A 25334-nucleotide genomic window follows, 5' to 3' on the forward strand; every position below is an offset into this window, starting at 1 on the left:
GTAATACTTTTATATTTAATTTAATGAATTTCTTCAAATTTAAACATATTTTAAGTAATCAAAACTAAAATTAATTTCTTCTATCCATTTAAATTTTTTTGAATGAATTGTTTACGTAGATACATAATCACACCAATATTATTAATCTTATATTCTATTTTAATCAATCACATCCGATTAATACAAACTTTTTTTTAGTTAAACAATGATTGGTCGTAGTTAAATTTACCAAATAAAGTCGGTTTCAGCTGAAACTTTCAATTAGAGTTAAACAAGGCTAACTCAAACCTCACGTGGGAATATTTTTTTTTTTTTTTTTTTTGTAAGGAATGATATTATTGATCAAAATTTCATGATATATTATAACATTCAAGCGCAAGTGATATTATTGATAAAAATTACATGATTTAGTACATGAGTATTTAATTGAAAATGATAATTCCTCAATTTGTAAGAGAACATGTATTTTTGCAATCCAAAGGTCTTGAACTCAAAGACCTCTTAGTCGATATATGTGTGAGATTATCATTAGACTAAATTAGTTATGTAAAAGAAAAATTGTTTATGCTAAAATGATTTTTTTTTTTATTGTAACTAATAGGAATGAATTGTTATATAAACCTAGCCATGAGTTTAGAGAGCGATAGTTCAAGTACAATTTTACTTTTAGAACTTTAATTATGGCTTATGGCCACAGGCGTGCTATTAATTTCACAAATAACGATGACATATGCAATGACGTCTAGTTCATGAACATGACAGAATATGTATATATGTTTATCCATTTCCCTTTTTCAAACCAAGTCCACTATCCACCAAAAAAAATTCGCCATAGAAGAAAAAGACACAATAATGCATATTTTGAGACCTAAAATGTCCGAGACCATGCCTTCATTTTGGAATTACCAATCTTCTTCGCCACTTTTTATATATTATTTATTCGTAGTATTATTTTTACTCAATAAAACAGTCCTTGTTTCATCATATGTCAATCTGAGTTTCCAGCAAAAAGAAAATGCCAAACTGAGATAGATTTTATGATTATTCATAGTATAATTTATAAGATTTTCTTCTCTCTTTTTCGTAATTTATATTAGGAGCGTAATCGGGTTTGGCCTAGTCGATTTTTTCATGTTCTATCAACCCGAACCGTTACGGTTAATATTTTAATTTTAAAACCCAAACCAACCCGAAAATAATCGGGTTGGTTTGTGTTGATTTTTTCGGACTATAATTCTAGACAAATGACTTTATAACTCGAATGAAAATCATATACGTATATTACATCTAGAACGTATTGTCAAATTAAATCAAAATTTTTCGTATTAAAATAAAAATTACGTATATTTTTAATTACCAAATTTTCATGTAGTCGTAAATAATAAAGTATAATACTGAGTATTTTTTATTTAATTATAATATTATTTAAAATAATATATATTTTTTTTACAATAGTACATATAAAATATTTGCAATCTTACAAAAATTAAATAATTAACACTATCGGGTTGATTTGGTTCAATCCAATCTCACGACTATAAAAAATCAAACCAACACGAAATAATTGCGGTTTGGGTTGGTTACAACCGAAACTTCATCGAGTTTTAATGAGTGGTTTAAAAAAGAGTGTGGTTTGGTTTGAATATATATTTTAAACCAAATATATTTACTTCTTCGCTCAAGATGGAATTTAGGTTCTTATGATAGAATGTATGGTCTAAATGCTCGTGTCACTATCTTTTAAGGGGAATTTCGTTACTCGAATCGACGACTTTAAATTGATATGAGTGGAGATGTACATTGCTTGAGCTAGTCGTTATTTATAAATGGAAATACTAAGCTTCTTTGGGTAACTTTGAATTTATATTTGAAGTACACTTTGTAATTTGTTTTACATATTCTTAATTAAGTACTTTTAATACTTTGCAATACCGCTTGGGGAGATCAGGAGCTCTATCACCGTTGGAATTAAAGATTGACGATAATTGTTTTGGACGTTTAACTTTTCACGAATACCAAGTTGTTTATTTCTTTTGGTGCTAATACTGATTTTAAGGAGTAACACATGTTGTATAAGATATTATTGAGTTTTAATATTGTGAATGTTTTTTTTCTTTAATTTTATATTTTTAATTGGTTGAAAATGTCATGTTCAATTTTTATTCTATCGAAATAGTATATAATTAAAATGAAACCTGGACTCAAGTATTAGTAAAATTGAAGATTTTCTCAAAATAAACAAAATCATAATTATGATAAATATATAAGTGAATCCATAGGTGTACATTTGACATAAATGTTATTAAATCATGACTTTATTGACATACATATCAACAAAAGTTGAATTTGTTGACATATATACATTTGTCCAAGTTCTGCTACTTGGGTCCTCTCTACACGAATTGATTTGGGAGGATAATTACTTTGGGCCTTTGGATAATTTGGGATAATTACATGGCTTCATGAGAGTTTGGGCCTTTAGGTGATTACGTTTCCAATCTCATGTTTTCCTTAAGAAAACTACAAAAATAATACTTTTTAAATCTAATATTTTATAAATAGCTGTTATTTCAAATCATTTTAAAAAATAGCTGTTTTTCAAACAGGAAAAAATTATTTTACTTCTAAATTAAATTTTAATAGTAAATAACGTTAAATGGAGTTAAAAAAAAAGTAAACAATTTTTTTATATAAAAATTGTAAACATCAAGAAAAGTAAAAAAAAAAAAAAGTGACGGTATAATAAAGTTTTATAAATGCTATTCTCGCGATAAAATAAAAAAACGGTTACAAGAACAAATTTCCCCCGAAAAATTTAAGTGTACATTTTCAATATATTTAAATACTTTTTTCAAATGCTAAACTATTATTTTCCTTATTAAACAAATAAAATTAGATAAAGCTAAAAAAAATTAAAAATGCTAATATAGAATCCATTTTTTATTGAGCACATGCTTTTCTTAATTACCCAAAATATGTTTGGTTTTTTTTATTAATAAGAAAATATATATTTGGATTTGGCAAAATTACCCAAAATTATAGCGTTAAAAAGTTTATGGAATAAAGTATTATTTTGTGAATACGAGTGAATCGTAATATCCATCCACCGAGTGTTATATCTTTCTCCGTCACGAGTTAGAAGGTTAGAATCCCTATCATGAATCCAACGAGTGTTGTCTCTTTCTCCGTCGCGAGTTAATAGGTAAAAATCGCTATCGTGAACCCCTAATGTCCATCGTGTTATCTCTTTTTCCCCCGTGAATTATGAGCTTCAAGTGACTCACTCTTCGCTATCTCTCACTCGCCTTTGTATAGGAATCAGTTCTTTGCCCCTCAAATCAATTAACACCATATTTAATTGTGATTTCATTGTTATAAATTTGTATTACGGCTTGGAGACGGTGATGACAAAATTCTATCATGACCCGTGACATTCTCACAACTCTCGTGTCAAAAAACTCATAATATACATATCATCTATACTTGTTGTTGAAATGCAAGCGTACATGTACTTCCTACACATAAACTTGTCACATTGATCCTCAGGTCGTCTAACATCCACTGCAACAACCTTCAGAGTGACAAGTAGCTAGCCCTCACACCCGAGCAATTAATCATGAGGATGACTCCAAGATTTAAACTTCGTCTAGGATCCTTTAACGGTACTATCTCCGAACATAGTGGCATGTCAGGAGCTCCCTGACAAGCTCAGACGTGCTCGACACGCCGGTTAATTTCAAAGTACAATACTTTGCGCCAATCAGACTTGCTGGTACCACCGACAATTGTTATTCTTTAGTGTTTGGTATCCGACGGAATCATAGTCAACCCTAGACTACAATGGGAAGAACATCGTCTCGAGTAGAGCTCAAGTTAATATAGTTTAATAAGCTCATCAAGGTATTTTAAAAGAGAATTCAAAATTTAACCCTTGCAACCGCTAGGATACAGATATCTCAGTTGGAATCTGAGGAACGTCCGCCTTTACTTTTCCGGTAAACCCGTCTATCGAGTGAATATAAAATTAGTGAGTTAAGAGAAGATTAGCTACTCACATAAGCAAATGTTATGATTGTTAGAAGTTACGTTTGAACTTATCGATAGAATCTGAAGCTACATTTTCAACGAAAGTGGCTGAAGCCTTGATCTTGATTAGTTTATCAAATTCATGTGCTTTTAGTTACTCTTGATTACTAACACAATAAACTGTACGTAAGCATGTGATTCCCTTGGTAAGTAGTTGACTTAATTCCCATTTACTTGGACTCCTGATTCGCTAGCTCTTTTCATCTTCAACGCCTACTTTTACGATGATAGCGGGAAATATCTGAGGAATAAAATGGCGCGTCGAACATCAACAAGATTTGAAATCAAAGCTGTCGTCCCCAGAGAATTTTGTGATATCCAATATCACTTGGACTCAAGTTCCCTATCTTTCCAATCTTAAGTCTGACGCTTCTAAAAAAGTGTGTATTGTTGTTCGTCCCGAAGACGAGTCCAAATACGGCTTCTACCTTTACATGGTTGATGGTTCAGAATGCGCGGAAGCTCAATGGCTTGAACAGACCTCGATACGGATTAGCTACGACGCTCCAGCTTTCACCTTCAGAGACTTCACCCTCTACAATATGTTCGGTGGTGTGGCCAGCAATGGTGGACAAACCACAACATTTGCTTACCCTCTGTTGTCCGGCTCTTGCACCATCAATGAGTCCTTTAGAGCCGGTGTGCAAGCAATATCACCTATGCATTCTCCCAAGTGTAAGCCTTGCGCGGTGTTTCTCGACAACAAAATATGTGTGTAATTCCTAGCAAAATCCAGTGTGGCGCGATGAATTTCGAGGTATACAATCCTGAACCCAATGAGTGGTTCTCAATGTCGAATCCTTCGTTCATCTACGTCGATGCCATTGGTGTGACCTACTATCACACAGTGGGTTCGCAGCTGGTTATACATTGTGCAACAATATGCTATTATCACGCACTCCAGATGGTAAGGTGGGTTGCAGCTTCAAGGTCCGATTGTACTAATTCGAAACCGGATCATTCGAGTGGCGCTCTTGGGATTTTTCTTTGCTCTTGGATGAAAGCCCATCGTTGAAGATGACTACTTGCTGTTGTTGCCTCTCTTGGAAATCTTGAGACTCCGAGTCGGCGAAGCCGTAGGACAAGTCGCGTGGGAATTCTTTCAGCTATGCAAGAAGGGCGAGATAGAGTTTATTGGCACCCACTATGCTATCATCAGATTGCAGAACAAGAAAGAGAATGATAGGCTGAGGGTGTGCATGGTTAGAGTCGGAGGGCCCTCAATCCCCGTTTGTCGTGACCCCATTCAGCATCTTCTTGCCATTGATTTGGTATCATGCGATGCTCAAGCCACTCTCGGTGTCCTCATATTACATGTCTTTCGTTGGGATCCCACTATTTACACTTATGAGAGTGTTGTTGTTGGTGTTTTTCTTATGTAACTCTCGGCTTTGTTTATTTTGCATGGTTGTCTGTCAAGTGTTTTTCGTTTGGTGGTTGTTGACTTGATGTGGTTTACATCTATATATTTTATATAAAGGTGATGTGGCTATCTAACCACTTCAAACTTTAGGTTTAGTAAAATAGCCGAATTTGTCTATCGCGACTCTCGCCAAATTTGTCAGTCTCGTCTCTCGCCAAATTTGTCCTAAAATCAAAAAGTTTGCATGCGTCATTGATCGGATGTCTCGAGAGGACTGTGATCGTGGATTAGGGTTAGCGATTTGGGGTTCTAGTTTTGGCACGAATTTTGGGGGGTTACGAGTCTATTAATCAATTTCGAATTCGTCTGCTTTGATTATAATCGAATTTGTCTTCTTAGATTTCGTAAATCTGTCCATCAAATTTCGAGTCTGTTCATAAATTAATTTTTCCAGGATTTCAAAAATATTAATCAATGTGTCCAAATATTTAATCCACATTTTTATTGTAGCTAAGTTTTTTGAAGCCTTCAGTTTTGTGAAAAACTGTACATCTTCGGATTTGCGATTATGAGTTCTTGTTTGGCGAGAATTCTGAGGGGTTATGGGCAGCAAGCGTTTCTATGGGAAGCCTCGCTCGTAAATTTTTGAACGGTTACTTAATTTTTTTTGTGTGGTTGTGTGTCTTCAAGCCATTGTTGTCGATCTTTGACGCATCGATCACTGTCGCCATTGCTATCAATTTTTGTCGTCATCGCCGTCGACCTCTTCTTCATCATCGTCGTCGATCTCTGACGCAATTTACGTCGATCTTCATCGCCATCGCTGTTGAACTAGGTTAGTTGATGTAAGTTTCATGGTCAGTCAAGGGGATACATTCAAGGTAAATTGTTTTGGAATATGTATTAATATTTTAAAATCTGGATTAACATTTTTGAAATATGGATTTTGTATTCGCACATTGATGTATTATGCAGGTGGAGGAAAAAGTTATGATACAACTTACAAGACCAAATATGCAGGTTCGAAAGTCAATGAGTGTTGGGGAATCGAGCGCGTATCAGACATGAACAATCGTTCTGATGCGACTCGTTTGAGATGATTCCACCATATAACCATATTAATGCGGAAAAATAATTAATTACGCTGATCATAAGCTAATTAAATTATGGTTATAATTAACAAGATCTAGTTATGTTTAATTAATTTAATTCACGAGAGCATATTTATCAAGCAACCGATTTGAACGAAAAACGAATACTTACATTGATTTTCGGTTCAGCTACAGAACGCTCCTAAACCAATCGCGTACTCATTGCGTCGTCTTGATGAAGGACTCGAAGATGACACATTAGTCTTCCGAAACGTAATCTCCGAGACGAATAAGAAAGATGAGTGGGCACAGTCTTTATCTCACTAGATCACGAAACTAGGTGTTTCGAGATCTCGCTCTTATTTTACTAAGAATGGAAATGAATTTCCGATGGGAGGGAGAGGCAGAAGTGCACGGCCAAGGTAGGCTAGAGTGCACGAAATTTTTCTCAAAAATTGCTTATTTTTTGCCTTCTCATGAACCCATATTTATAGTAGTAAAATGAGATATTCATGGAATCTTCCAGAATATTTTATTTCCTTTTATTGTGTTCACACTGGTGGATTAAATCTAGGTCCTTGGATCTCAACAAGTTAATCATACTTTTTCTCTCATCCATCAGATCAATATCTATGGGATATTATTCTCTATTTAAATAGAGAATATTTTATTTAGTGAGAGCATAAGGGGGAATATATTATTTCCCTTTAAATATATTCTCATATATTCTCATAAATACTTTCATTTAAATAATGAGAAAATATAGGACAATATCTTATATTATTCTCTCTCCTTTATTTAAACAACTAAAGAGAAAAAATTGGTAAATACCAATTATGTATTTTCGAACTTGATGGCACACGGCCAAGGAGATTTGCGCAAACCCTAGTGCCAAATAACCAAATTCGAATTTTCCATGTGTGCAATGCCCAATTGCTTAAAACTCATTTAATCATTTATTTACTTGGTCCAACAACAAACAAATAATTAATAATTGTTTATTTACTTGATCAAACAATAAATAAACAATTCTACCATAAATATTTATTTAATTCTGCGAATACCCGTTTTCCAGAATTAATGCTGTCAATCACAATTACAGCAAGTGAGATTAATAATGATAAACATTATTATACAAAAGTTCTTATCCGCCTTTATCAGAGCCGAATCGGGGACTATGGACCTAGTCATAGAAGCTTAACAAATCTGATGAAAAAGACGAAATAGTCATTTCTCTTTTTCTATCGATTCGTCTAATCTTGGTCAAATACTCCACCTTGTAAGCCAAGACTGAACTCTCCTTTATACTAGAATTATATTTACTCATCGTGACGAGTGTCCACTGATATAGTCAGTTCGTGATCAAGATCCTCCAGGTTCAACCCGTGTCAAGAGAAGTCAATTTTTCCGTTATACTTCTCTTGATACATATCAGCCCTAAGCATTGTTGCTTCCCCAGCGAAAGATTCTTTCGAACGTTACTTACTTCGAAAGTGCTAGCAATCTATCGGTTCTGGAATCAACCCTTAGGTGAGTGAACATTAACCTTCTTTCAGGAAGGCTGGATTCCGTATCTGTAAATCACTTCCCACTCGAATTATGCTCTGAGAAAACTCCCAAGACATAAGCTGTGGTTAGCATGAATAGCCTTTTAGCGAATGAGTCAAAGAGCTCAGTAACATAACCCAGTGTCCATGATCACTTCAGGATTTAGATCAAGTCTCACTGTGACCATCATAGTGACCTCGGTTAGTGTGTCGTAACGGTCCTTAAACGACACATCTACACCAAGACCTGTCCAAGTCGTACACTTACCACAAGTGTAGAATGCTCCCACATAGTGATCAGCCTTCACCTATGTGTTCCACATATATGACATTAAATATTAGCTTTCCATGCGTATATCAGTCATATATCGACCTCGTTTTAGCTCACCGTCCGAACTCAGGTGCCCAGCACGTGACTCAGTTTAAGACGGAGGCTATGGAAGATAGTTGTTATTGATTCTAATTGTTTAGAACTCAACCCACTAATCATATAATGCTAATAAAGTAATCTTATTATCGAATTTAGTAATCATTTATTCATTATCTTCAAGTGGGCAATATTATTCCTAACAATGAGAACATGTCAAGGAGGAAAAAAATTAGCAAGATGATCTACAACTCGGTGTTTGTGTGTTTGAAACCTACATTAATAATTTAGAAAAGTGGATTATTTTTTCAAAAATGATATATCATACGAGAGCAGAAAAAGTGCAATACAACCTTTATGACAAGTCAGCATGTCTGTTGGTCTCCGAGACAAAATAAAGGTGTTACTAAGGGGTTTGTATCACGTGAAGGAAGAAAAAAATGCACTGAATGAAGAATTAATCATCGAGTGGAAGCGTGAGACACATAAAGAGAATGTAATATGTCCACCATAAACAACTGAATTTGGATCTTCCGATCGAGGAAGAAAACACACAAAATCAAAAAAGATGTTGTGTATAATGTACAAGTGGATTAATATTTTGAAAAGTTGACTAGTATTTTTGAACCCTTAATATAGCAAAGAGATGACTTGTTTATTTGATTGTTCTGACTTAGACTTGTTTAATGTCTATTGTTTATCAAAGATATTTGTGATTTGTTTGTCTATTATTATGAACAAGTGTATTAATATTTTGGAACCTGAAACATATAAAAGGGATAGATAATTGACATTGCTTATAATGACAACATTAATAAACCTGAACATAATAGGTTGGAATGTAAAAATTACAAAGAATGAAATTTGAACTAATAAAGGACCAAAGATAAAATTATTGACGAGCACGATCTTTTGTTGTGTCAAGGTTGGGTTGACCACAAGAACCACAACGCAAAACATTTACTTCACTTCCAAATCGCAGCATCTTCTTTGTAGGCCTCCCGGGAAGTGACTTTATGGTGGGAGGTTTAATAGAACTCTCACGAGTGGAATCAAAATCCACAATTATCTCAATATATGAAGATGCACAGTCATCCACCAACTAGTTCATGATCCAAGTTCATGAACATGAACACGGACATTAATAACATAAATCTAAAAATCAAGATCTATAATTCTATATCATAACTGACCTTGCTTAGGAAATGATATTAAAAATGAGGGATTCGAGTCTAATTCCATTGAAAATAACCTGTATAGAAGATTATAAACATAAACGTAATTAGAAAATTGAAATCATATGTCATAGTGAAAACCAAAAAGCGAAAAAATAGTTATGATTGGAAATATCTGATGAAAATCAAAGCAAGCAATTTCGAAATCAAATGATGGACAGATATATGAAAAGAGATCGAGAAAAACGTAAGAAAACTACAACTACAACTCATCTTCGAATCAAAGATGGCAATAACATAAGAAAAAATACAACTAAATTAGGGATTTCAAACTCCAATCTTCATAGCACCAAATAATCTCATATAGATACGAATCGAAGATTAAAAACGAACCTATGAGTCGATTGATAATGAAACTCGAGCAACAATCGTGTTTGGGAGATGAAAAATCGTGCTTGTTACGTGTTTGTGAACTGAAAATTCGTGTTTGGGGTACGCAAGTTTTATTTTTCAAACAATAAGGGTATACTAGTCTTTCAACAGTATAAGTGGTTAAAAAACAATAGCTTAGGAAACTTTGACCATTTTGCTAAAGAATTAGTTTAAATTGGCTTCTTCATACAAAAAATCCTTTAGAAAATTACATTTTCACATTACATTAACTCAGTACAAAATACAACAAAAATGTTATTATCAAATATCTTCACGTCCGTTTGTAATGTAGGAGCTCAACCAAACATAGTCATTGATCACGCAGTCTCTCTCTCTCTCTCTCTCTCTCTCTCTCTCTCTCTCTCTCACGCTTAGTCGGTTCGCTTTTTCTCCTTGGAAGTCACGGGAACACCTTTGTACATCGCAACCTTGGTCTTAAGATCATCTCTTCTGGGTCGAGCCACCTTGTTGTTGGGGTCGAAGAGAAGGACTTCGTCGAATGCCTTGAGAGCCGCCGTGAAGTCTTTCTTCTTCTCGTAAGCGTCGCCGAGGTTGTTCCAAGCCGTCACATATCCCGGCTGGAGTTTAACTGCCATTTCGAACTGACTGATTCCCTTCTCGAGCTTCCCATCCAGAATATATGTCACACCCAAAGCATTGTACACCTGCTTCGTATTTCGAACACAACACACACCCAGTCTTATTTTCCTCAACTTGATCCAAGTTAGAACCACAGAATTGTATATTCATCAGAAAAATGTATATAAGTTATTATTTAAAAGAAGCGAGCCGATTTTCGGCTTTCTCAATTCCTGGCTTCTAATGATTTGGTTCTGTTGGTTTTACTCGATTATTTGGTTCTACGGTTTTCTTATACATGTATAGAAAGACAGAGAAAGGAAAAAAAAAAAGAAAAAAAAAAGAAGAAGACGGGGAGAGAGAGAATCGGAACACTAGAGAAATAAATACCTGGGCAAGATCTTGATCATCTCCGTCCCATTTCTCGATCGCCTGGAGCAAGTACTTCATAGCTGCCGGGTAAAATTTCCTCCTCAGCATCACTGCACCGAGCTCAAAATACTCCGTCGCATTCCCGTCTCCACTTCTTACACTTTCCTGAAATTCACTCATGTATAAATAAATACATACTCACATATATACAACACACATAAACACACCAGTTCTTTGTGATGAATGAGGTGTTTTGATGGCATACCTGCAATTCTTTGGCAGAAAGATCGAGCTCTCTCCGAACAAGGACTTGACGGATCACGAAGAACGACCCGATCCCAAGAAAACCCAGCAAAATTAGCAAGTACGACAACTGGATTCCCAGCTCGAATAATTCTCCAACCTCGTAAACCACATTCGGGTTGAATTTATGGCTTGCTTGAGCCGCCGGGGAAGAGATTAGGCACAAGGTTTGTCCAACGGAGAATGTGGATAGACAAAGCAGTGACCTTTTCGCGTCCCTGAAAAGTTCTGAGATCGACAGCGGAGACCGAAGGTGTTAGCTTAATAATAACTTATCGATAAATTTAGTGTTCTGTATTTATTAACTACAACAAGAATGATGCAGATTAGATAACAACTCAAATGTTCAAAGCTTATGGAAAGACTCTCGTCTAGTTCAGTGGTTTTTGTGATGTAGAATCATCTTAAGATAATCACGAGCACTTCAATCGACAGAATGTTCAAAAGGCTTGTTTATTATTAGGTGACATAACAAACTCATTAACAAGTCTTGTGATTCGGACAGGAAAAAAAATTAAATATACAAAAGAAAATTAAGTGGCAAAAGATGGAATGGACAAAGCAGTTACTCTGAGAATCTTCTGCAGACGTGATCAGAGCTTCCATTGGCAATTCCCTTTGAAATATCTGCCTTTTTTTACCACCATTGAGCAATACGTTAGATGGTAAATATGTTCATTACTGATTCAGTAATTTCAACAAGCCAAAACTACTAGTTAGCATTTACTCTGCTAAGTCCATTCACAGGAATTCAATGCGTAATCGAGCTAAGCTTCCCAAATACAGTCGAAATTCGACAGTACGGCTTTTGTAATTCAACAAAAGAAATGTTACAACCGAACACATACCTTAAACTTAGGAAACCTAGAGGCATTCAATTTTGCGGTTGTCGAACCTGAAGTGTTTAATTGCTGAACAATGGCCTACAAAAAAGAAAAAAAACCCTTATTCACTAGATGTTGGACAGAATTCAGTGGTCAGATAAACTAATAAAGTAATAAAGCAATTATTGTACAAGTTGATGATAAGTTCTGTAATAACACCATTGCATTGCATTTCACAACAATTAGGGCACTATTGAAGAATGTATTAGAGTCGAAGACTGTTCCTTTTGGGAATTAAGTTTACTAAGATTCACCGAAATGTAGTCATGAGCTTGAAGACTAATAAAATAATAATTTGGAAGTGGGATTATGGGATTTTTTTACCTGTAAATAGGCCTTGTGTGGGTGTTGTAGAAGAGATAGTGATGACATGGTTGTAATAGTGCCACAGTGAAGAACCATTTTCCTTATTGGCTCTGTCTGGTTTTGCTTTACAAATTTTGTTTGCGCGTTGGATAAATAGTTCAAGTCGGTGATCGAAGAAGGATTTGGAAGTGGAATTTTGTTGGGCTGTTTTTCTCTATCGGTTGAGAAGAGAAGGCAAAGCCAGGCGAGAGTTCATCATCACTCGCGGACAAATATGACAGAGCGAGAGGCTATTTATCTTTGTGGATAATATTAGATAATGGGCATAAGGCTTTTGAATCTTATGTATCCGGTTTTACTCGGTTCACCCCCAACGCTTTGCTATTTTTCATTTCATTTAAGAAATTTGAATAGAGATACTCTCTCTAATTTGTTTGTTTTTTATTTGTTTTTTTTTAATTATTATCACTGTTATCATCAAAATAATGAAAAGAAATAATCATTTTATTCTCACAAATAATCATTAGATAATGGGCACAAGGCTTTTGAATCTTCTTTGTATCCTGTTTTACTCGGTTCACAAATAATCATTTTATTCTCACAAATAATCCACAGTGTGAGAAATTTATTTTTCCATACTGGATTCCATTTTTTCCATTGCAATCATTCTTCCTCTCCAAAAGTATATTAAATTTGTTTTGAGAAATTTATTTAATTATATTATTACGCATTTCATCTGTGTAAGTATATATAAGATTAAATGTGATTTTTTTGTAAATTTTTTAGTTTTTTTTTACATGGATTCGATAATTATGATGAATTGCGATTCTTTTAAAAAAGTTGCTTTTGTATAAAAAAATAAATAAAACCTTGACAATGCACATCAGAAGCAATGTCACGTAACCGAAATTTCAATTTGCTTCCGTTTCAAATGGCCATATTTAGTCACAACCACGAAAAAGGTAGTGTTTGGAGACTCAATTTGATTATTATTTGTTTATCAGCTATCTTAGTAAAAAAATATATATATATAACATATGAGAGATGTCCCATTATTTTTAACGGAATATATATACATTATTTTATATTTCTTGTCGCACCAATGCCTTTTTTAAGTGTTAAAATGTAATTTTTTTTTTTTTGCTCAAGACTGTTAAAATGCATTGAAGGGGGGCATGAAAAGCCTATTATCACAAAAGAATACCAATATATAATACGAAATTAAAGTCCTTAAAAAAAATAATAATAAAAAATTTGCAAAATCAAAACAAAACGACACAAAAAAAAAAGAAATAAAAAATTTGCAAAATCAAAACAAAACGACACAAAAAAAAAAAAAAAAAAAACCCTAACTTAACCAATTCAAGTCAGTCCCTTCACCGGTAATTTGGTTTGGAACTTGGAAATCTCCGCCTTAGCTACTTTTTTCTTCGATGCACTCGAGGAGCCAAAAAAAAAAAAAAAAGTATTACAAAAGCAATCCAATTAAATAAAAACTCGAGTTGACACACATAGACGCACCCGAAAACCAACAATGTCTCAGCTTCTCAACACTCCCTTCGTCCCCTCCGCCTCCCAATCCCTCCTCCTCCGGCGCCGGAGCCCCGCCGCGCCCCTCCGCGGACGTACGGCGGTGCGCGCCAAGATCCGCGAGATCTTCATGCCGGCGCTGAGCTCCACCATGACAGAGGGCAAGATCGTGTCCTGGATGAAGTCCGAGGGCGACAAGCTCGCCAAGGGCGAGAGCGTCGTCGTCGTCGAGTCCGACAAGGCCGACATGGACGTCGAGACCTTCTACGACGGTTACCTCGCCGCTATCATCGTCGACGAGGGCTCCGTCGCCGCCGTCGGCTCCGCCATCGCTCTCCTCGCCGAGACCGAGGCCGAGATCTCCGACGCCAAGGCCAAAGCCTCCAACGCCAATGCCGGCGCTTCCTCAGCTTCTCCTCCACCGGCCGAGCCAGAGGCAAAGACAGTCGCCGTAAATCCCGCTCCGATCGCTGCGGGTCCGGCTCCGGCGATCGCCGCCTCGGCGGCGCACCCGGCGTCGGAGGGAGGGAAGAGAGTGGTGGTGTCGCCGTACGCGAAGAAGCTTGCGAAGGAGATGAAGGTGGACCTGAGCCGGATCGCCGGGACCGGTCCTTCAGGCAGAATCGTGGCCAAGGACGTCGAGGCCGCGGCCTCGTCCCCGTCCTCCGCCGCCGCGGCGCCGGTTCCGGCGAGTCCGGGGATCGAGCTGGGGACGGTGGTGCCGTTCAGCACGATGCAAGGGGCGGTGAGCAAGAACATGGTGGAGAGTCTCTCGGTGCCGACTTTCAGAGTCGGATACACCATCACCACTGACGCTCTCGACGCTCTCTACAAGAAGGTAAACCTAACCAGTGATCACAGATATAGTTAGGTTCCTTGTTGTTTTGATAGTGATGAAATGAAATTGGGCGTGATTTGAATGATGAATGTAATGTAGGTGAAGTCGAAGGGAGTTACTATGACGGCGTTGCTTGCGAAAGCAACGGCGCTTGCGCTGGTCCAACATCCGGTGGTGAACTCGAGTTGCAGAGACGGAAACAGCTTCGCGTACAACTCTCACATCAACATCGCCGTCGCTGTGGCTTTGGATGGCGGGTTGATCACGCCCGTGCTTCAGGATGCTGACAAGGTTTGACCGTTTTTTTTTTTCTTAAAACGTTTGGGACCCGAAGAAGAGAGCGATGATTGAATGATTTGCTGAAAGAAAATGTTGTGTCTGTCTGTATTAGGTTGATCTATATTCATTATCAAGAAAGTGGAAGGAGTTAGTGGACAAGGCCCGAGCGAAGCAGCTTCAGCCTCAGGAATATAATTCAGGTATATTCTATGAATAACTCTTTGGTTTCTCAAAAATGCTTCGAGTCACGGTTGTCAGGTTTTGTGAGCGTGTAAATACCCTCTTTAAGCTTGGTAGATTGTTTGTACGACTCTTCATTATCCTATAACATGTAATTGATGTAAGCGATCTTTACTTAAACAACAGTTGCTGATTACCCTATGTATAGGTACATTCACTCTTTCAAACCTCGGAATGTTTGGGGTCGATCGTTTTGATGCCATTCTGCCTCCTGGAACTGTAAGTTGCTAAACTGTTCACAAAAGTAGTCCTGTAATACACACTCGGCAAATTTATATGAAGTATATATGTTCTGTTGGACAGGGTGCGATTATGGCTGTCGGTGCATCTCAGCCGTCCGTTGTGGCTACCAAGGATGGTAGAATCGGTATGAAGAACCAAATGCAGGTGAGTAGTTCCTGGTTCTTAGTGAAAGTATAAATTGAGGTTGATGTTAGCATTTTCCGACTCCTAACTCAATAAAATTCTCTTTTATACAGGTCAATGTCACTGCGGATCATCGTGTGATTTATGGTTCTGACCTTGCTTCATTTTTGAAAACGCTGGCGAGCATTATTGAAGATCCCAAAGATCTTACCTTCTAGGCTCACATCCTTGCCACACAGTGAGCATTGCAGTTTTTTTATTAGTATAATTATTATCATTGTCGAAAGATTTTTTTTTCTCCCTGTTTAGTTTGTCATTGGTTCATTACCATGTGATTCTTAATAATTTGGCGGGATAAATTTGAAGAAATGTGAGAAGTGATTAGTATCCGTTGGAACTGCATCATGAAATTTTGGAGCTTGTTTAGTTTCTAGTTCAGCCACATGTATGTTACAGTTCTCCTTATGTTCTTGTAAACGAACCGTTATGTTATCGTGAATGTCAGGTTGACTTGAATTATATATGATTCAGAGCTTGTGCAGAGTGTTAAGTAACGTTTGTTATTCATTATTTGTCTTATTGTCGAAGAAGACCACAGAGCTATAAGCATCTGAAATGACTAGCGCATTTAGAGTCACCAGATACCTTGCTCTGCAAGTATGTGACCTTATTTTTTTCTGGTATATGTGATTGCAACACATGCTTTTTATACCGACAGGGTGGCTGGACTAAAATTATAGCTTGCTATCAAATTAATTTTGGTCGTGAATGAAAAACCTGCTACACTGAATGACTCATGTCTAGGGGTTTGTATTCTCAAATTTAATGTCTCTTAACATTTCTTTTGGGGTTTTGTTGGATGAGGAAAATGGTTCCTCGTTAGGGGATTTGTGTTCTTGGTTTGGTGGATGAACGGCTAAAGGAAAAAATAGAAAGATTGACCATGACGTTATCAATGCATATTACATGAGCAAACCGAAACTAACTAGCACACATCAAGTCCATAACTTGTATATCACTCAGCCTTGTACAAGTTTAAATTTGCATCTGAACATCCACATTTCTTGCTTTGCCTGGAAAAAATATGAACATTTGCCCGCCCATATTCTGGCAAAGTATCGGATTTTCTGGTGTTGAACAAACCCTTGTTCTCTTAAATAAAATGAAACTTTGGAATGATCGGGGAGGCTATTGTTGGAGAGGAAAATCCAGGTCGGTGTGGAAAGCCGGTATCGCTCCCGAGAATTCGTTGTTGGAGAGATCCGAGACTTCTAACAGAGGCAGTACAAAGAGAGTCGTAGGATAGGGCCTTTGAAGAGGTTGCAAATGCGATTCAAAGCGATCTCTAAATTTAGTGGCATCTCTAAAACCTCAACTCTTGCCATATGCTATTTTAAGGTCTATATTAGCCCAATGTCATTGATTCCATGACCTTTTTGAAGTGTGTCATGAAGTTTTGGAGGGATTCTTTGGCCTTGTTGTAAGTTCCATAAGCCTGCGTCTGAGGTCTTGAGAAAGGTATTGGATAAGGGGTCAAAACTATTGATGGGATTTTCCTCCAGTGGTTGGCTCGATTAGGTGCTCAACAAAGAAGCGTAAAATTCCAAGAGATGATAGGACTCGACTGCCATATGCGGCTTTCAGAGGCAGAGGCTCATGCTTCAACAACAAAGGTTGCAGAGAAAGAGGACCTGATGGTTGCTTAGGTAGAGGTCGCAACAATCAACCGATGTGTCAACTCTGTGGTTGCACAAGCAACGTGGTGTTCAAGTGCTTTGACCAATTAGACGTCGATTTCCAAGGCTCCACACATCAACCAGAACAACGGAGATCAAGGAAACGGAAATTAGAGCAATAACTACCACGAGTGTTGCGATTTTTACGCGCGCAAGTGCACGTGTCGCTCAAGTAATATAGTGAATTAAGTACGAGTGTCGATCCCACGAGGAACAAGCTTAATTAACAAACAAATCAACTAGCACGAATTGAACTAAAGATGAGATGGAAAGATGTCACAAATTATTGACAAGTTCTAACGCAAATAAATAACAAAATACTCAAATAAAAGTTGTAAGCAGAAAGAGAGGCTAAGGACCAAGGCTTCACGGGTTTGTTCAACGGTTTGGATACACGAATTTGACGCACAATCAATAATCAAGTCACTATTCTTTGCTAACCATACTCACGAAAATAATATTGCTAAATCTCTCTCGAGCATCTAACAACCTATGTCAACATTAGGAAAATCTTCTCTCAATCTCAATCCCTAACAATAACATGCATTCATATCAAGAGCATTCACACGATTCTATGGCAACCTAACTATCTCTAGCATAGGCATGCATCATAGTAATTCAAACCAAAACACTAACAACCTAATCTTTCTCAAGCATCAAGTTGAAGTATAAAATCATGAACAAGGTAGCTAATCTCGATCAAGCATTAAAAACGGATTTGAATTAAGCAAAGTAGTAGAGAATGGAAATTGAACTTCAATATATTAAATCATATCCATAACCGAATCTTAAACCCGCTACGCCATAGCCCTTAATGGAATTAGTTCATGACGTAGCGAGAAAACAAAAAGAAAATAAGAAAATAGAAATAAGAAACCATAATCAAAAACTCAATTGTAAATTAAAATACAGGAGTTCAAGAGTAAAAGAGAAGAATAAAACTGTAATTGGCGCGAATTGATGAAGAACGGCTCTCCTCTTTTCTCTATCTCTCCCAAACACTAAACAAACAATAAAAAAAAAAAGTGCTCAAAAGTCCTAAACAAGAGATTGAGATGTGTATTTATAGGCCTAGGTCAAAATCATTGGGTTTCTCTTAATTTTCGGAGCAGATTGGGTAATTAAAAGTGATCCAACGGCTCAGATCGACTCCTAATCAGCGTTTCCTCTTTTTTGTCTCGGCGGACCTCGCGGCGCGCAGTTCGAGGTCGTGCCGCGAGGTTGACATCCCGGAAGACCTCGCGTTCCGCGCTTCATGCTCCGGGATCGATTTCGGCGATTTTCGGAACCTCGCGGCGCGAACCCCTAGGGTCGCGCCGCGCACTTTTTTTTCCCTGCGCGCACCCATTTTGTAACGGCCATAACTCCTAGCTCCGATGTCCGATTCTTGCAAATAAATATGCGTTGGAAAGCTAAGAGAGAGCTCTATCCAATCATGAAATTGGATCATCCAAAATCTTTACTTCAAACTCTCAGAATTGTTCACAAGAGGACGCTGTATTTCTTCTTTGCTCTAACTTGGCGAACAGTCTTCGAATCTTCTCAAAATGGCTCCGTTGCTTCACGTGATGCTCTACTAACCTCATTAATATCTCATTGGCCTCTAAAATCTACAATCTCTCAAAAACACACAAAAAAACATCACAAATACTCGAGACAAGCTTGGATTTAGTCGGGAAAATAGGAGTTTTCCGTGTGATTAACGCACCTATCAACGAGTTCAACAACGGATCTTACTCACATGAAAAACAAAGATATGGTCAGGAGTGATACCCTCGACAGTGGCGCCACGAACCATGTAAACGGTAGCGTCAACATCTCACCATTCAATCTAAATACATGAGAAAAGACAAGCTCATTATAGGTAACCGATCTTCTCTCTCAATCTTGCATATATGTGACACGTCTGAGAATGGAAAATCATGTTGCCTTTTACACAAAAGTATCCTACACGTTCCCTCAATAACCCAACACGACTTATTTCTATCATAAATCACTAGATACAAAAATGTTCTAATTGAATTTTATTACAATAAATCTCTTGTCAAGGATAAAACTACAATGAAGGTGATGCACAACGCTTAAGGATGAATCAAGCTGGCACCTTCTTATCTCTCATTGAAGCCCATATATATGCAAGTCTTTTTTATCTACTTATTGTGTCTCGATATAGCTTGAGTTAATCTCTTTTTGTGTGTACGAGTGTTTTGGTCTCGATCCATTACTAACACATCGTCCTTTAGACATGAAAGGAAAAAGACACGAGAAATCGCATCTATTCAGACATGAGATTTACAAGATCACTTGTTGCGTCCGATTCAAAATTTAAGCGAATTGAAAAGCGGTACTATTTGCCCCTATTTTTAAATTTTCGACTTTTGTTAGATGTGAAAGGTACCTATGTTTTAAAAGTATTCAGTCTTGTCTTAATTCTAGGTTAAAAAAAATCAAATCCAATTCTTCAGATGACTTGCACAGATACCTTGCTCTGCAAGTATGTGACCTCTTCTTTCCTTAATGGTAGCAAGTTGAAAACGCATGCTTTTTATACCGACTGGGTGGCTTGACTCTGAAGTCTGAACACAGCTTGGTATTAATATAATTTGGATCGTTGCGAGTCAATGACTTGCAAGACTGAGGACTCAATTGGAGACTTGTGTTCTTTTAGTTTGGTGGACGAAAGACGGAAGAAAAAAACAAAAAGATCGACTATGACCTTCTCAATTCATTTCACAACTGAAACAAAGCTAACGCATAACAAACTCATAACTTGTATATATATACTCAACCCTATAAAGGTTTATATTTGCACCTTAACATCCACACTTCTTTCTTTGCCAAATATAAAAATACTACTACATATCATATATATTTATATGATAAGATGAACTTTTCACCACCTACGTATTATATTCTACTTGCAGTTGCAGACCAATATTTTACAAACAAAACTGATATATATTGAATAGAATTATCTTGCAGTGAGAAGCATGCGAAGAACGCTCTTCATCTTGGGCCTAGCCTCGGGCGACACACTGACACAGCCAAGAGCGATCTTCATCACAGCAAGCATTTGGCTTTTCGTCGCCACCGAAGTTCTCGCAATGCCAAAGTCAAGCATGTTATCTTGCTTCCCCGGGAAACTCAACACCCACTTTGCCAGCTCTGTTCCCTCGCTCACCGCCGGCTTTCCCGTCAAGAGTTCCAGCAGAATCACCCCGAAACTGTACACGTTCCCTGTCATCGCCACCCTCATCGTATATGCATACTCTGCAACAAAAAATAAATTAATAAAATAAGATACATAGGCTTTTGATCTTGTCCCACTCTAAAATTGCACACCAAGCTCTCCCAAATTCTCATTCAAAATGTGCTTCTGATCATCTCTTCTTTATAGCATATAGTTGAATGCAACTAACTAGTGGCTTCAATTTACAATGATGCTCCTAGGTTTCCTAACACATTCAAAGCTTTTTTTTTTTTTTTTTTTTTTTTATCGAAATTCAGAATCCAAATAAAGTCGGGGATTCATACCTGGAGGAATGTATCCGACAGAACCAGCAACGGTGGAGATACTTCCGGTGCTCTTTGACGGGTCGATGACCTTATAGAGCTCAATGTCTCCCACTTGAGGCTCCTTTAGGGACTTCAAGAAGATGCTTTTGCTCGAAAGGTCGAGCAAGAGAATTGGGCCCGAGGCAGCCCCGTGGAGGAAAGAGATGCCTTGAGCTATGCCGACCGCTATGCTGTACCTACTCGCCCAATCGACTTCACTTCTCGAGCTTCCATGGAGAGCATCGAAAAGGGTTCCTTTCGAAAAGTGTTCGTAAAACAAATACGCGCTCTCGGTGGTCAGGAGATAGGCCAATGGAGTCATGATGTTGGAGTTGTTGAGCCTGCCAAAGACCTCAATCTCGAACCCAAATCTCAATGCCCGGCTACCCAAATGGGGTATCGTGTCGCTCAAATTAAGCTTCTTAACGTAATAGCTCGAGCCGGACGGAGTGACTGTTTTGTAGTAGGTTGAGAATCTCGTCTTCAGCACGATATTCGCCGGGACGGAAACCAATTCCATGGTCTTGGAGAAATCGATATTGGACCTGTGGATCGGGTTGGTCGTCAATAAATTTCCCTGTATGATTTGCGGGAATGGAAATTCTTCGACGGGCTGTAATTGTCCGTCTTTCACCCGGAAGTACCGCCTCGAGAGGATCACAAGAGCGGCAGCCACGATTACGACCACGACGAATGATACAGCGATGGAAAGGACTATTATGCCCACCGGATTTTGCTTCTTGTGTACTGGCAAAGAGTCGGATTTCGTAGCGTCGTTCAGTCCCTTGTTTCCTTCCCAGTCAACCGCAGTGAACGAATGAAATTTCGGGATGACTCCGGAGAGGCTGTTGTTGGAGAGCGAAATTCGGGTCAATGAGCTGAGCTGGGTGAGAAAAACCGGTATCTCGCCCGAGAATTTGTTGTTGGAGAGATCCAAGACTTCTAACGAAGGCAGAGCGGATAGAGTCTTGGGAATAGGGCCTTCGAAGAGGTTGTTGCTGAGATTCAAAGCGATCTGCAAATTCAGTGGCATCTGTGGAATGTTGCCGCTCAGCTTGTTTCCTCCGAGCTGGAGCTCCAAGAGAGACCTCATTTCGCTGATAGTGCTCGGTATCGGACCGCTGAGTTCATTCCCGTTCAGGTTGAGGTTGTCAAGGCTTTGGAGGCTTGAAATCGAAGCTGGTATTTGACCGCTCAGAGAATTCCAACTTATATTCAGCACCGATAACAGCTTTAGTTGGGTTATCTCAGTCGGGATTTTGCCATAGAGACCATTGGATTGAATCTTCAACACTTGGAGATTGCTGAGATTGCCGAGCTCTGATGGCACACCCCCGGATAGCCTGTTCCCGGCCAGATTCAACAAGGCCAAGCTCTTGCAAGAGCCCATTCTGGGAGGAATTGACCCGGTCAACCGATTGTTATCCAGCTCCAAGTAAGCCAACTTTTCAAGCGTCGAAAAGTCCGCCATAGGAATCGACCCATTAAGCAAATTGCTTCCCAACCGTAGCCTGATCAAGCTACTAGAGATATTCTCCGGAATAGAGTCTTCGAGCTGATTAAAAGACAAGTCCAGAGTCTCCAGATTCGGCCCCGACAAGAGCTCAAACGGGATCGACCCCGTCAATCTGTTGTAACTGAGATCGAAATTCTTGAGGGACTTTGTTATTCCGCTGGGTATCCCTCCGGTGAATTTGTTCTCATTCGCGGCGAACCGCGAGAGAGTCGTGATGTTGAGAAGGCCTCTCGGGATTTCTCCATCAAGGTTGTTGGAGGAGAGAAGCAAGACCTCAAGCTTCGAGAGCTCTCCGATCCGATCGGGTATGACCCCGGAAAGTTTATTGTGGCTGAGATCGATGTGGGTTAAACCCCGGTGGCCAAATAGCTCGGTGGGAATAGAGCCTTGGAAACTATTGGCTGAGAGTATGAACTCCTTCAAAGCCATGGACTTTTTCCCAACTAAACTGGGAACAGAACCACCAAACTTGTTGGAGTTAAGATTCAAGGCTCTGAGACCGTTCAGTCCCTCCAACTCTGGACCAACGCTCCCATTCAACAAATTAACAGAAAAGTCCAAACTCTCCAACGCAGCAAAACCAACAAACTTAGGAAAATGACCGACCAACCTGTTCCCACTGAAATTCAGACGCTTGAGCCCGGTGAGTCTCCCACAGTCAGTCATGAATTGGTCCGGGATTTTGGTCAGATGGTTGTTGGAGACATCTAAAGCCTGCAAAGTCCAAATCCCACAGAGACCAGGCAAAAAATCTGATGAAGAAAGTCCATACCCAGATAGAGAAATCTCAGCCACAGAGGCGTTGTTGTTGCTGCACTTTATTCCCTTCCAAGAACACGGCTCTTTGCTGACATTCCATTTGTGAGCGCTGACACTGATGTATTTTGAGAGATTGATCATGGAGGCTTTCTGGGTTGATGATAGTTCAGCCAAAACATAGGGACAGCAAAGAAAGAAGGAAAAGAAGAAGAAGAAAACACACAGCGGAGAGTAAAGAGGGAATCTTTTTTGCTTGAAACTGGCCATATTTTTTTATTTTTTATTTTTTTGGGGAAAGGTTTTTTTTTTCTTTAATAAGAAGAAGGGAATGAATGTCACACTGTTATTTTATGGATATAAGCCTTGCCTTCCCTGTTATTGCTTGGGTTTCAGGTGGCAAATAAATTAATTAAAAACAATTAAAAAAAACAGGGCATTGAATGACACATAGAAGAAGTTTGAGTGTCTTTGAATGAGAGGTCAAGAGAGAAAATAATCATGGCGTTTGCGTTGGGTCAGTGGAGTTGACTGGAAACTCATAACTCGTTCAAGTCTCGTCTATTTTACTGCGAAAAAGACCAATGACTGACAAGCAAACATTTGATTGGATTATCCGATTATGTGGAAGAAATGTGGAACCGGAGGTTTTTCATTTATTTATGTTTTCTTTATATTTTTTTCCATTCTGTGGAGCCCATTCTTGACTAAAAGCTATAAAGAAGTAGATTGTTCAAATACGCGTAAAACAAGGGAATGACTTTCTGACTAAAATACAAATCCAAATCCAAATCCAAATCCAAAGTTAGTTTGACTAGGAAATTTTGGAAATTAGCAGCCTTTGTAGGTGTTGCTATAAATGTAGAAAATTCTTTAGTTTCCACGGTTTTAATTAATATAATGAAGTCTCATTAATTGTTTGTCATAGCTTTCTATAACAACACAAAATCCAAGTAAATGAAGTCGATGGTAATTCCCTTCTCAAAAAAAGAAAACAAAAAACAAAAACAAAATTGATGGCACTTGGGGACTACTACATATTTCCCAACTAAATTTGTCATTTGATAGTTGTAACTTGTACCCTGATATTTGAGGAAGAAGTAACCATTACTAATCGCAATTTTCATTTGCATTTTCTTTTTATGGAAGAAATAATAAAGGTCTATCTCCTGAAGCTTTTTTTTTTTTTTTAATTATTGTAATTCTTTTACGAGAGAAGAATTCTTACGCCTCAGTGGCACTTCCCTCGAAGCCAAACCCACAATTCTTTTTTATTTGTTTGTTTCATCTCTCATAATGGACTAACCATTTTGCAGAGTTCTTTCAAGTTCCTAATAGATCTAGGTTTATACGATTTGTGATTCTCTTTTGGGTTTTCTTTTTTCGTGGTTGACTAGGTTCCCTCATCAATTATAAAGATTTTTGTGAAAGAGCTGAAGTTGTGTTAAATATTTTGTGTAATGTTATTAGTATTTCATAATCAGAATCTCATGAGTGTTTCCATTGGATCGAACTTTATTTGAATTAAGATCAAGTCTATCTATATAATGTGTTGTTTTCTCCCCTTCTATCTTATCCTGGATTTTTTATTCATACAAAAAAGTGTTGTTGAACAAAGTTTTACCAAAATCCTCTGATTATAGGTTATAGTAGCTATACTACCACACCTTATAATTCTATTAGACACCAAAAACTAAAAGTAAAATTGAATTCGTGGAAAAATTAAAGTTCAAGACATATTTAACGATTCTTAACTATTGATCCGAAATAAACATCGAATAACATTATAAAATAGTACGAATATTATCTCTTTAATTGTAGAGGTCTCATTGTGAAGAATCAATTCTACATTGCTTCCACGACACAAAATTCACGAGCAATAAGTTTTGCCACCCAGACTAAATTCTTAGGGTACAAGTTGTTATTAAGCACAATATGAATTGTAGTGATGTACTCCACGAAAAATAATGAACGAATATCCTTAGAGAAAAAATAAACTATAGAGTAAAGTGA

The 25334-nt window shown here is 37.8% G+C and overlaps 3 protein-coding genes across 4 annotated transcripts; 1 reads left to right on the forward strand and 2 right to left on the reverse strand.

Moving 5' to 3' along the window:
- Positions 1–10188: 10188 nt before the first annotated feature.
- On the reverse strand, positions 10189–12828 carry LOC149391262 (Tetratricopeptide repeat (TPR)-like superfamily protein). 2 transcript variants are annotated; one of them, XM_089619050.1, is made up of 6 exons: positions 12524–12828; positions 12164–12238; positions 11885–11942; positions 11278–11543; positions 11031–11177; positions 10189–10726 (listed from the first exon to the last, which is right to left on the reverse strand). In XM_089619050.1, the coding sequence occupies exons 1-6, from the start codon at positions 12599–12601 to the stop codon at positions 10433–10435; spliced, it is 918 nt and encodes a 305-aa protein (XP_089475176.1). In that variant the 5' UTR covers positions 12602–12828; the 3' UTR covers positions 10189–10432. The 2 variants fall into 2 exon arrangements, with proteins under 2 accessions (XP_089475176.1, XP_089475177.1); XM_089619051.1 differs by having other exon boundaries at positions 10190–10726; positions 11885–11946; positions 12524–12827.
- Positions 12829–13906: 1078 nt separating this feature from the next.
- Positions 13907–16279, forward strand: EMB3003 (2-oxoacid dehydrogenases acyltransferase family protein). Its single transcript, XM_089619049.1, has 6 exons — positions 13907–14873; positions 14973–15164; positions 15265–15352; positions 15541–15611; positions 15696–15779; positions 15872–16279. Exons 1-6 carry the CDS (start codon positions 14040–14042, stop codon positions 15974–15976), a joined length of 1374 nt encoding a protein of 457 aa, XP_089475175.1. The 5' UTR covers positions 13907–14039; the 3' UTR covers positions 15977–16279.
- Positions 16280–20199: 3920 nt separating this feature from the next.
- LOC149391264 (leucine-rich repeat transmembrane protein kinase family protein) lies at positions 20200–23910 on the reverse strand. The gene is made up of 2 exons (XM_089619536.1): positions 21029–23910; positions 20200–20764 (listed from the first exon to the last, which is right to left on the reverse strand). Exons 1-2 carry the CDS (start codon positions 23589–23591, stop codon positions 20466–20468), a joined length of 2862 nt encoding a protein of 953 aa, XP_089475662.1. The 5' UTR covers positions 23592–23910; the 3' UTR covers positions 20200–20465.
- Positions 23911–25334: the final 1424 nt, after the last annotated feature.

Source organism: Urtica dioica, chromosome 7 (genome assembly GCF_054948205.1).
Source record: "Urtica dioica subsp. dioica isolate 48M chromosome 7, U.dioica_male_clone48M_v1_H2, whole genome shotgun sequence".
Classification (NCBI taxonomy): domain Eukaryota; kingdom Viridiplantae; phylum Streptophyta; class Magnoliopsida; order Rosales; family Urticaceae; genus Urtica; species Urtica dioica.